Source organism: Crocodylus siamensis, chromosome 5, assembly GCF_052110815.1.
Source record: "Crocodylus siamensis isolate JL-2025a chromosome 5, ASM5211081v1, whole genome shotgun sequence".
Classification (NCBI taxonomy): Eukaryota; Metazoa; Chordata; order Crocodylia; family Crocodylidae; genus Crocodylus; species Crocodylus siamensis.
Genome location: NC_143399.1, coordinates 1,408,155 through 1,420,577, shown reverse-complemented (window position 1 = coordinate 1,420,577; position 12,423 = coordinate 1,408,155). Strand labels below are relative to the sequence as shown.

The 12,423-nt window shown below is 64.0% G+C and overlaps 2 protein-coding genes across 6 annotated transcripts in view; one reads left to right on the top strand and one right to left on the bottom strand.

The window, feature by feature from the left end:
* ERI3 (ERI1 exoribonuclease family member 3) overlaps positions 1–6,571 on the top strand; it is a 160,731-nt gene extending 154,160 nt beyond the window's left edge. For all 5 annotated transcript variants that reach the window (XM_090049878.1, XM_090049881.1, XM_090049880.1 and 2 more), the window contains exon 8: positions 5,474–6,571. In XM_090049878.1, the coding sequence (XP_089906004.1) occupies positions 5,474–5,556 (83 nt within the window). In that variant the 3' untranslated portion in view covers positions 5,557–6,571. The remainder of the gene's footprint in view (positions 1–5,473) is intronic.
* A 688-nt stretch (positions 6,572–7,259) lies between these two features.
* Positions 7,260–12,423, bottom strand: part of DMAP1 (DNA methyltransferase 1 associated protein 1) — a 33,682-nt gene continuing 28,518 nt past the window's right edge. Inside the window, exons 10-12 of the mRNA XM_090049877.1 lie at positions 10,948–11,020; positions 9,920–10,203; positions 7,260–7,593 (exon numbers count right to left, since the gene is read on the bottom strand). Coding sequence (XP_089906003.1) covers positions 7,534–7,593; positions 9,920–10,203; positions 10,948–11,020 — 417 coding nt within the window. The 3' untranslated portion in view covers positions 7,260–7,533. The remainder of the gene's footprint in view (positions 7,594–9,919; positions 10,204–10,947; positions 11,021–12,423) is intronic.

Sequence of the window (12,423 nt, the reverse complement as noted above, 5' to 3'; positions counted from 1 at the left end):
CTGAGGTGCGAGCGCTGGGCTCAGAGCTGCAGGCTCAGAGCCCTCCCGCTGTGGCTGGGTGCTCCCCACCAGAGACCCACCAGCGCCTGCTTCCTGGCCTGGCTGCCACAATCACCCCGTGGCACATAGCACGTGCCACCCGCGTCCCTTTGTGCCTCCTAGGGGGACCCGGTCACGTCCCTGGCCTCCACAATCCTGTCTGAATCAGCCCCGGTAACGGAGGGGCAGACGGAGAGCGATGCTGCCACCTGCCCCTGTTTGCCGTCTGACGGGGCTGGTTTAAAAGCCGTTTTGTTTGGGTTTGGTTTTGTTTTGGTTTTTTTTGCTTTGGAGTTTATGAAAATCTCCCTGTCTAATATCCCGAGAGCCAGCCTATAATTGTGTTATTAAATCAATCGGAGCGGATTACATTGTAAAATCAATAGGCGGCTGTAATTGCGTATTAGAAAGTTGTTCTGCTGTTGTTGATTCTTTTTACATGGATAATTGTAATAAGCGTGTTTACCTTGGCGCGGGGTCGGCTCTGGCGCACGACATGACGGATGACAGGCCTGGCACGCGGGGGGCTACACCTGCCCCGTTGAGGTGGGCTCGTGCTGGAGCCGTTGGAGCAGCAGGGTGGCGTGTGAAGGGCAACGCACAGCGAGGGCAGAGGGGTTGCCCCGAGGTGCAAGCACCTGGTGGTTCCCCAGCTCCCTGGATCTGAACCTGGGCCAGTGCTGGGGAGGGATACAGGATACCTGCAGCACCGGACCCCTTGGATCTCCCTGCCGGCTGCCCCGGGGCAGGGGCACATGCCTGGTGCCAGCAGTCCCGTACGTTCCTTGCTTCCTAGGTGCCGGGGCTCTCCCCAGGGCACAGTGGGGTGTAAGTGTGCACTGAATAGGGGACCGCCGCGTGTGCCCCGTAGTCTGTGCGACGATGTGCACAGGTCTCTGTAGGCCCTGGGTGCAGTGGAGGTGCAAAGCTGCAACACAAGGAGCTGTCTGTGGTGCCCCCCACCTCCCTACCCTTGCTGCCAGGCTGGTGCTGAGTCCCGCTTGGCCGCCAGGGGTCCTAGCCAGACATCCTCCCCGGAGGCCCCAGCCGCGGCAGGCGGGCTTCTGGCCAGGGCAGCTTAGGAACAGCGAGCTCCACACCCCGGCTCTGTGCCCTCTCAATGTCCCATGTCCGACACCTGACACAGCGTGGGTTCCCTCTGGGATCTAGCATGTTCAGGATGGCCGGGAGGGCAGCTATGTTGCTTGGCCAGCTCTGCCATGCCTCCCCTGCCGTGCTGGGCTGCTCGCAGATCCTCCCGTGGCCCTGCGCATGGGTCCAGTGCCCACCCCAGAGGTGGCTGCATATCCATGGCAGTTGTCGCCCATCACTGGAGCTCAGAAAGGCTTTGGGGCCGGGGGGGGGCAGCCAGGTCTTTCACTGCTTCTGCCTGTGCTGGTGTTGCAGCGCCCACCGTTTGTACCATGCCGGGACCGCGTGCTGCTCTGGGCTGCCAGCACTGGCGTGTCGAGGCATCTGTGGACTCGGTGCTCTGGCCTCGCCAAGGGGATGTTTCACGGCCATGGCCCCTGCACTGCGGCCAGGCCCCAGTTATGCCCGTGTCCTCTCCGTGCCAGAGCCAGGTCATGGCACCCACAGAGGGGGACATGTTTGCATCCGGCTCGGATGCCACAGTCACAGGACAGGCCTGTGACCCGCAGCTGTGGGGGGCAGCTGTGCAGGGCAGAGAGGAATCCCCAGGGCCAACCTGGGGTGAGGGCTGAGGGGGCACTGGCAGGGCCAGGGAGGAGCCCTGTGCGGGGCCAGCGGGCACCGGGGGGCCGAAGCAGCACCAGCAGCCGAGAGGCTTTGCCAGTCAGCCCCTACTTGGTCCTCGGCTCCTCCCTGTGATGTCATCGCAGGGGGATTCCATCACTCTGACATCACAGCTGGGTGGTGGACAGCTTTGAAATGGTTTTTACCAAGGGTCAGGTAAGGGGGCACACGTGTGCCTGGATCCCTCATCTTCTCCCTGCTCCTGGCGCACAAGTGCCGGGAGCTACGTCAAACCGTGGCTTTGAAAGGCCATGGTTCGAAATGCCCGCCGCTGTCCCAACAGCCAATCAGGCGCTCTGGTCTTCCCGGAAGTGCCTGCCGGCAGTCCCGCCCCTACGCTCCCCCGCTGGGGGGATCCGGTGCCTCCTGAGCCTGCTCCCCGAGGGTTAACTCGGGGGATGCTCCCTGGCTTGCGGGGACAGTCCCCCCATAGCGCACCCCCTGTTTGCATGCACGGCACGGTTTCCTACCAGCTCAGTTAAGAGGGATCCGGGGGCTTCCCCTCAGCTGGACTTTCGGAGGCCTTCGACACTGTCTCTCATCCCGTTCTCATTAAGAAACTGGGGGCTGTGGTGTCAACACCCACAGTCAGACGTGTCGCCAACCGGCTGGAGGGCCGCACCCAGAGAGCGGTGGTGGACGGGTCATGTTCAACCCGGAGGGACGTGGGCAGTGGGGTCCCCCAGGGCTCGGTCCTCGGGCCTGCACTGCTCAACACCCTCATCAGTGACTTGGACGAGGGGGTAAAAAACACCCTGTTTAAATTTGCTCATGACACTAAGATGTGGGGGGGTGTGGGCACGCTAGAAGGGAGGAATAGGCTGCAATCGGACCTAGACAGGTGACAGGGGTGGGCGGATGAGAACAGGATGGGATTCAACACCGACAAGTGCAAGGTGCTGCACCTCGGGAGGAAGAACCGGCACCATACCTACAGGCTGGGGAACTCCCCTCTCGTCAGGGCAGAGGCAGAAAAGGATCTTGGAGTCATCGTTGATGCCAGGATGAACACGGGCCGGCAGTGTGGGGACGCGGTCAGGAAGGCCAACCGCACCTTGTCCTGCATCCGCAGATGCATCTCGAGCAGGTCCAGGGAGGCGATCCTCCCCCTCCATGCGGCACTGGTCAGGCGGCAGCTGGAGTACTGCGTCCAGTTCTGGGTGTCGCACTTCAGGAGGGATGTGGACAACATGGAGAGGGTCCAGAGGAGGCCACTCGCATGGTCAGGGGGCAGCAGGGCAGGCCCTACGAGGAGAGGCTACGGGACCTGAACCTGTTCAGCCTCCACAAGAGAAGGCTGAGGGGGATCTAGTGGCCTGTTACAAACTAGTCAGGGGGGATCAGCAGGCATTGGGGGAGTCCCTGTCCCCCGAGCACGGCCAGGAGTGACCAGGAATAACGGTCACAAGCTGGCAGAGGGGAGATTCAGACTCAACATCAGGAGGTGACTTCACGGCCAGGGCGGCTAGGGTCTGGGACCAACGTCCAAGAGAAGTGGTGCAGGCTCCTACCCTGGGGGTGTTTAAGAGGAGGCTGGATGAACACCTTGCTGGGGTCATTTGACCCCAGTGCTCTTTCCTGCCATGGCAGGAGGTCGGACTCGATGATCTGCTCAGGTCCCTTCCGACCCTAGAAACTATGAAACTGTGAAAGCAGCATGCAGGTGAAGCCTCGCCAAGGTCTTTACAATTGGCTGAGCTGCCTCTGACATCATGAATTCTCCTCTCTGACGCGGTCGGCTGGACGCTTGCCCATGTCCTGACCTGGGTGCTGGTTGTGAGGCCCGGGTGCTGATAGAGCTGCGTGTCTTCCCCTGGAGTCCTCTGAGCGCCTGTGGCGAGGCATGGCACCTGTGCCACGGAGCCAAAAAGCCAGTGAGGCACCCAGGGACATCAGGGGTGTCAGTGGCAGAGCTGCCCTGGCCTGCTGTGCCCCAACCCCGGGACTCAGGAGCATGGTTGCTTCCCTTCCATCTGCTTCCCAGCCACACCACGTGCCCAAGGGAGCCAGCCAGGTGCTGGTCCCATGCCAACACTGGAGGGCAGGCACGGGTGGGGGCGAGGACACCTGCATTCCCATTCCCGGGGCTTCTTGCAGGGGGTTGCCCGCAACCGCCCCGTTCTGGGTCCTGGCATGGAGGGACAGCAAGGCCTGTCCACCTGGCAGCCAGTGGGAGCAGGCCGTGCCCCGTCCAGGCTGCCCACTACTGCCCAGGGGAAGCTGGCCCTGTTTGGGGGTGACCCAGAGCATCCCCTCCCCTCCCCTCCCCTCCCCGGAGCCGTGGGGGAGGTCTTGGGGCAGGGGGGCCAGGAGAGAAAGGCAAGGACGCGCCCATGGCCAGCACCTGCCGGCGCACCTGGGAGCCGCCCGGCCCGTCTCCCAGCGGCCGGCGCGGCCTCCGTCACCAGGCGGCGGCTGCCTCCGAGACAGTGAAATATGGGCACAATTAGCCCGGATACAGTTCAATTATGATAAACAGCGTTTGCACCCTTTAAGCCGTGATTAAAAGGCCTCCTCCCGCTGATCGAGAGACCTAATTTCACATTATTATCGCTGCGGCTTGATGGTACCGCGCCGCCTGGATTTACAGTCCCGAGATGGATGTGGAGGCTTCTTTATCATTTACACATCAGTAAGGATGCTCCCCCACCCCCTCCAGCCCCCCCCAGCTGCCACCTCCAACACCCGGGGGGCAGCACCGTGCCCCCCAACCCCCCGCTGCCAGGGCACCCCTCCCTGCGCCCGCCAGCCTGGCCGGCCACACGCAAGTGGGCAAAGTCACCCTTACGGGAACAGCGTGATGAATGGGCGGGCGGTAATGAAATGGAGACATCAAGGCGTGGGGCGCGGGGGCCGGCGCGGCGCTGGGGAGGGGGTGGCGCTGTCCCGGAACGCGGGAGCGGGAAGAAGGATCGCCGCCGCGCCGTGGGCTGTCAAGGGAGAAATTACACATTTACTCTTGCTTTTTCTTAAGGAGACGGCCCCCATAGATCACCGTGGGGATGTACAAGCCAATTTCCAGCATGAAATATAGACACCGGGAATCAATTTAAAGCCCCGCCGCAAGCCCCGGGTGAATGACACGGCCCCCCGAGCCGCCTGCCCCGAGTTTGAGGCCTGTCCCCCTGCCCTCGGCTCCAGCACCGAAAGCAAGAGCCGTGTGCCGGGGCCAGGGGCCTGTGTGGGCCCTAGGGCTTCAGGCCACGACCTGGTCCCAGGCTGAGTGCCAGGCTGGGGGTGCGTGAGCGGCTCCAGGCACCAGCCACGGGCCCGTGTGCTTGCGGAGCACCTCGACCCACACCCCGGCTGCCTTGGGCCCTGCCAGGCCCTCCAGCCAGGACCCTGCAGGGTTGGTGCCAGCAGGAGCACTGGTCCAGCCCAGCCCCAGCCCCAGCCTGGGCTGCAGCACCGAGTGTTTTGGGGGGAGTTAAAACCCCTGACACGTGGAGCAGACAAGGGGGTGGGGGGCACCTAGTACAGCCCAGACACCTGGGAAACCCCCAGACAAGCACAGCCATTGTTGCGCCCAGCTCATCCCCACCAGCGCCCGTCCAGCCTCGAACCCTTGCAGTGCTGGAGACGCCCCCCTTCCCCAGTGCCGCGTCCTTCCGCGCAGCCCGGGCTGTGCTAACCTGCCCCTCTCTCTCTCTGCCCCTAGATGACTGCAAGAACATCGCCAACATCATGAAGACGCTGGCCCACAGAGGCTTCATCTTCAAGCAGACATCCAAGCCCTTTTGATCCCCGGGCCGGCCGGACAGGGCTGCACGCGGCCGCCCCAGCAGGACGGGCCTGAGCGGCCGCACGGCCACTGAGGATGCGGCGGTGGCGACGACCCCCCTCGCGTGGCAACGACGGCGGCACCGGCCCCCCCAGCCGCATGCGCGGGGCAGGGACCGGGGGGCCGCGCCGGGAAGGCCGCGGGGAGGAGCGGGATGGCCCCAGCCCACGCCCGCCCGCCCGCGCCCGCCCAGCGCCTGCCCTGCCTCCGTAGCGTTGTAGTTCGGCCTTCTCGCGTCGGCACCCCCTTTCCGTTCGCCCCCGGCCCCCGCGTGTCCCCTCCTGCCCCGTCCCTCCCATCTGGGCCCCCGCGGCCGTGCCGGGAGCCCGCGGCCGCGAGCGCTCGCCTCCGCCGCCCCGAGACCCCTGTCCATGCCCACACCCCCTCCCCGAGCCCGTGTGTGACAAGCGATCGTCTCTTTCTGTTCAAGGTGAAGTGCCTGTATTCGCCCCGGCCTCCTGCCCGCCCCCGGCTGCTGGGGAGGGGCCACGGCGCCCCCGGCACAGCCCCCTGCCCCCCCAATGCAAGGCCAGGGGGGTGGGGGGATGCCCGCGCCGCCTGGGCCCTGCTGGAGCGATGCCCGCTCCCACCGGAGGCCAGGCTCCGGCAGCCCCCCGTCCATTGCCGGCAGTGGACGCCCGTGCCCCCCGCCCCAGCCTCCCCTGCCCCCACAGCCCCCGCGGGCGCTCGGCAGCAGCTGGCTGGGTGCCCCGGATCCCGCGGGGGTGCCCCCAGCTTGGCCGGCTCCCGGGGGGCAGACAGCACACCTGTGCCCCTGCCCCCCTCCCGCCGTGCCGGCCCCCTCCCGCCCCGGCCAGGCGCAGCCAATACAGGCACTGAACCTGGCGGTACATGACTGCATGGTGTGTGGTGTTCCAGTCCGACCCGCCGCAGCTGCGCCCCGGCATCTCATCGTCTAGTTACTCCGCCCCTCGCTGTAAATGTGCCACATGAATAAAGTTTGGGGGAAAAGGAGCCGTGTGCGCCTGGTCTGGGCTTGGGGAGGGGAGGCGGGCAGTGCGTGCATGCATGTACACATACATGTACATATTAGCACACATTAGCTTGTGTTACTGCATAGGTGTGTATATATATACACACACATATATATAGGTGTGCAGAGATGTGTGTACACCTGTGTAGGTGTGTCTCCCCGTGCACATATGTGCATACACGTGTACGTTGCTGCCACCTCCATGCCTGGGCAGGACCCACACAAGCAGCCCTAGGTGTTCAGGGCCGGCCTATTGGGGGGGGCGGGGAGGAGAATCTGGTTTTCTATGGAAAGCCCAGACCGTGGCCTTTGACCTCTGACCTTTGCTGGGGCAGGCTGAATCAAGGATGCTGTCATGTCACATCGATCGCTGGCCACACTTCAAGAGGCACCAGGGGAGGGGAGCACAGCTTTCCTCCCCCCGCCCCCAATGGAAGTGACAGGCCCGGGGCCTGCAAGCCTGGGCAGAGGCAGCAGGGCCCAGCCCCTACAGGGGTGCGAGGGGCTCAGGCCTGCGGGTGGTGGCGATGGAGCCCGTGCCGCCCCTACCCTGCAGCAAAAGCCTTGCGTGCAGCTTGGAGCCCGGGACCAAGGTTTCCCCCAGGGCCAGGAGTCAGCACTGGTGGAGTCAACCCCCCTCACTGGAGGCCACAAACGACACGGGGCAGGTCCACGACAATGGGCTCTGTATTTACAGGGATGCTCACAAAACAGGGCATATAAAAACACCAGCGAATGCCGCAGGGAAGGGCACAGCCGCCGGCTCCAGGGTGCAGCGGGCACTGTCCGGCTGTGCCCTGGCTCCTGCTGGAGGGCTCCCCGGTCCTGTGGGCAGGCCAGGCTGGGCCTGGCACGGCTCCTGCTGTCTCCAGCTCACAGCTTCAGCCCCTGGCCGGGGCCCAGGCTCTGGGCAGCAGCAGGCGAGGCGGAGCGGGTGCGAGGTTCACGGCTTCTTCACCTTCTTCACTGAGGAGGAGCTGGAGGCCGATTCCCGCCGCTTGCGCTGTCGGGGGAGACCGGAAGCAAGATGCAGGGTGAGCAGGACGCGCAGGGAGCCCGGCGGAAGAGCGGTGGGGCTGGGGGTGGGTGCAGGGGGACGAGGCAGCCTGTTGCAGGGGGGATCTCTGCTGGCATCACGAATGCTTGGAGACCCGGGAGACTCAGGCACAGGCCCGGCCCCAGCGCACTGTCCTGGGCACATCGGGGCAGGAGTCGGGCCCTGGGCGTGGTAGATGGCCGTCTCCTGCCCCACGCTCCCAGCAGCCTCCTTCCCGGAGGAGCAGGTGCCTGGAGAGGTGGGAGACCAAGGGAACAGGGTGAGGAGCAGGAAGGCACCTGGGAGAGGTTGGGCCCCAGCGCACCAGGGACAGGCACAGCCTCCCCTAGCTCAGGGCAGGCACAGACCAGGCTCCCAGCCCTGCCTTCACAGGCACCGTTCCCCCAAGGCTCCCTGCAGCCTGGGCCTGAGCCAGGGGGAAGTCACAGGAAAAACCAAACCCGGCTGGAAACAGGAGCTGGCGGCTTCCCAGGGGGAGCCTGACAACCCGGCCAGGGCACGAGCCTGGGTGCTCCACGCGGCAGCTCACGAGAGGGGCCAGGCTGCGGTACTCCTAGAAGGCAGCGACTGGGGGAGGCCGTGCGTACGCACCGCGCGTTATGTCGATAGAGCCGGAGATTGCAACTCCGCCGGGAAAGAAAGGCTGTTTGATCTTAACAATGTAACTCTGGGCTTTCAAGCGGGCTCAGAAACGAGCCGTCAGCAGGAGTTCGGATCAAGGAGGCTTGAAAGCGGGCTCGCGGCGACTCTGAACCCGAGACTTCTGAGAGGCAAGGGCCTTTCCTTTACCCATTAGCTGGCCGACTCGCCAGCCCGGGAACAAAGCGCCACGCCGGCGACTCACTCATTACGAGCCGCGCGGAGTCCGAGTCGCGCCCATCAAAGGCTCTAATCTGGAGGAACTGGCTGCACTTCTGCTTGGCACTAATTTGCTCCGCGCGCCGCTCACCTCTCACCTCCCCGCGGCCGGGCCCCGGCGGGCCAGCACTCACGGCCCCAACCGGCCTGGGGGCTTGGGGAGCACGGGACTGACGTGGCACCGGGTCTCCCCAGGTGGGCGGCTCTCCGTGACCAAGCCTGGGGCAGCAACACTCCTCGTTGCAGGAGCGGCTGGTGAATTAAATCAGGCTGAACCTGGAGCTCCCAGGACGGAAACAGGCACAGCCTGGCCCGGGCCCACCTGCTGGGAACCCGGATGGGGATCAAGAACAGAGCATGGCTGAGCCCAGGTGACCCCCACAGCAGGAGGGGTCGGGCCCCCAGAGACGTCTGTACCAGGGACGCACGTGCTCTCGCAGCAGCTGATCTGTGCCCACTGGCCTGGCACAAGGCTCCGTGTCCCCAGCCCTCTGCCATCCCCAGATGTGGGCGCCCAGCTCCATCAAGCTTGGGACAGGCCATGGCTTAGACTTCCTGCTGGGCGGGGGTCTGCCAGCCTGGGCTGGGGGCTGGGAACCGTGCCCCCCATGGAGCGAAGCCCCCCAGCATCCTCCCAACCAGGGGAGCCCCAGCACCGCATGGGCCCTGCTCCCTGAGCGCAGCCAGGACCAGCCCCTGCAGCCGGGACGCAGCCCCCTCCCCCTGCCCAAGGTAGCATAAAATGGTCACAGTGTGAATGCGCTTGACCTTTTGTCTTGGACTAATCTAATTGTGTCGTCTTTGTGTAATCAGCCGGTAAAGGTCAGCGCTGTATTTAACAGGGGCCTGTAGGTACCGAATTTGCCTTGCAGTGAATTCACTTGATTATATTTCTTTCAAATATGTCAGAGACCAGGTCACTTTAACCCCTGCCACGCCGCTGGCCTCCCCTCTTTGTCTGCAGTCCCAGGAGGTGGCGCTGGGAGCATGGGGCTGGAGACCTCGCCCCCCTGCTCGGCCACCCCAATGCACACATGCATGGAGGGTTGCGAGCGAGCAAGCTGCACGCTGCCACTACCCGCCTGCATGGTGGCAGGGGAGGTGTCTCCACGTCCTGTCATGTGCTGCACACGCACGGGCTGAGGCCCTGCGCAGCGCGGATAGCAGTGCCCTGAGCAAGCCACAGTGCCGCCTGGCAGAGCCCTCAGGGCACCCTGGATAGGGCAGAGCAGGGTGGGGTAGGGCTGGTGGACCCCAAGGACCCCCTGCACCTGGTGCCTCCCAGTCATGCCCCTAATGATGCGGTTGCCCCGGCCATTGCCCACCATCCCCTTGCAGACCTGCCCCCCCGGGAGCTCCGGCCCCTGGCACCCCCTTGAAGCCAGGCCAAGTCCCGCCCCCAGTCCCTGCTCACCGAGTTGGGGGTCAAGGGTGCTCCCACCACATCGATGATCTGGTCCTTGGCATCAGCTTTGCCCTCTTCGGCACCCGGGGCAGCTGGGCCGTCGGCATGGGCGCCCTCCGCGCTGCCAGGACCCAGGCTGCCGGCTTTGGCCAGCGCCTCGTAGCGGTGCCGCAGCATCTGCAGCTCGTACTCGCAGTTGGCGAAGGCCTGCTTCAGCTCATACAGGAGCACCAGGTCGCTGCGCAGCTCGTTGAACATCTGCACAATCTCCTCTGTCGGCATCGGGTTCAGGTCTGGAGGGCGAGGGAGAGGAGGGCGGTGAGCTAGGGCTGCCCAGGGTGTCCTGGCACAGCCTGCAAGGCGGTGAAGTTGGAGGGATGAGGGGGCCCTGCATTACCTGGCTCTGGGCTGCCCCCCAAGCCCCACCCGTGCCCCATTTCCCATCACGGGGCTCCACAGAGGACCGTCACAAGGACAGGAGCAGCATCTGCTGCCTGCCATGCTGAGCCGGAGGTGCCTCCTGCCTGCACTGAGTCTGGGGGCCCCACGCTGGTGCCACCAGGGGCACAGGGCTTGGCAGCCCCGGAGCTTGGGGCACAACCACTCATCTCCCACGTCTGCGAGAGGGAGGGGAGCAGGCCTGGGTGAGGCTTGAACTCGCTACTCAGGGCACAAAGACGGCTGGAGGGTGTGCCGGGCACCAAAAACAACACGTGCGCGGGGTCCCCCAGGCCCTGACCCAGCTCAGGCTGCCCTGGATGCTGGGCCGTCTCGCCCAAAGGCTGGAGAGGCCTGAAGAGGAGAAAAACAAAGGCTCTTTCACAGCATTTTTCTACCGGGAGGAAAAGAAAAGCCTCAGTGCATCGTGTTCCGGCTTCTACCCTCTTTTTTTTTTTTAAGCACATGAAATATTTGAAAAACCATTCACATACTGTTATTCAAGAACCTGGCTGCTTTACTCGGGGAAAAAATAGCCTGTCTCAACTACAAAGGCCCGCTCTGTGTGTCTGTGTCTCTAGCGTGCCCCCTTTACTTACCTACTCCTAGTTCCATCAGCATCTGCTCTAGGGCTTTAATCTTCTTCTGTCCCACCGAGCTTGGCAGTTTCATCTGGAACACAAAGGTAACCGAGCCACACAGCTCAGAGTTAGCCCTCACTCGCAGCCGCCTAGTTCAAAAGGCAAGAGAGCTTTGCTTTTTATAGTGCAGGGGAACAAAAACCCAGAAAGAAAGAAAAAGAAAGAAAGAAAGACAGAAAGAAAGAAAAGATAGGGAGAGAAAAGCCAGCCCAGTGTTCAGAGAGGGAGATGGGGGCCTGAAAGTTTCCAGGCTCGGTCTGAGGGCAGGCACTGAAAAGCCCGGGCGCGGGGGCCTGAGTGCCCGTGCGCATGCGTGGGCAAGGGGCTGCTCTGCCACTTCCGCATGCCACCGAATTAGCACGGCAGCTGCCCGCTCCCACCGAGCCCAGCCCATCAAAGACTCCTGTGCTGCGCTGCCCTACTTTGCCGGCCTGATTACACTCTGGCGCTAACGGACTACCTCCTCCACGGCCCCGCTGGGCCCCTGAGCTGTGGGGGTGGCTGCAGCACAAAAGGTGAGAGCGCGGAGACTCGACTGGCATGTGAACGTGGGCCTGGCTGTGCACGGAGGCCGTGGATGGGACCTACGAAGGGGCCTAGAGCTGGGCCAGGGAAGAAGGACACCCCCATGAAGCAGGACCATTCTGCAAGCCCACCATGCTTGCAGCTCACCGCGGCATGACGTCACCCCGGGGTGCTCCAGACCTCGCAGGGCACCATGCTCAGTGCCAGGAGACTGGGGCCAGACGGACCATCCTTGCCTGCAGCCCAGTGGAGGGGACTGGGCCACCCTGGGAGGGGCTGGCTGCAGCGGGAGATGGCAGAACAGCCGCAAGCAGGTAGCAACTTCCACCCGTGCCCAACCGGAGCTGGCACCAAGGCAGCATCCTTGCAGTGTAGCACGCCCCATGGGGCCTGAGTCCAAAGCCAGAAGCAGTGGGTCAGGCTGGAAGTGCAGAACCCCAAGGCGGGGCCCAACCCCTGCACGGACGCAGGATGCCGCCCTAAGATGATCCAGCCTCCTGTGGCACGCCGTGGCTCTCCCAGCACAGAGGGTCTTCCCAAGACCCACAACAATGCCCAGGGCTCAGTGTAAAAGAGCAAAGTGAACCCAACAACCGTGCCCAACCTCACCAGGGTCAGCGGCTTCTCCTGGCACCAGCCCTTCCCCATGAGGAGTGCCAGGAGCAGCTGGATTTAACCCCGGGGCAGTGGGGGCAAGTCAAGACCTCATGAAATGAGCTAGTGGTGCCCTCCAGGGGCAACTGCCACACTTCAGGGAGGACGGACAGATCTGGTGCAGCAAAGTGGGGAGGAACAGGGCCGGGTTCTGGTTCAGCGGAGGCTGCCAGCCCCCACAGGGGCAAGTCACCTAGGGCACACACCTGAGAGTGGCCAGCACGTGAGTCGGCAGAGCAAGATGGCAGCATCTCA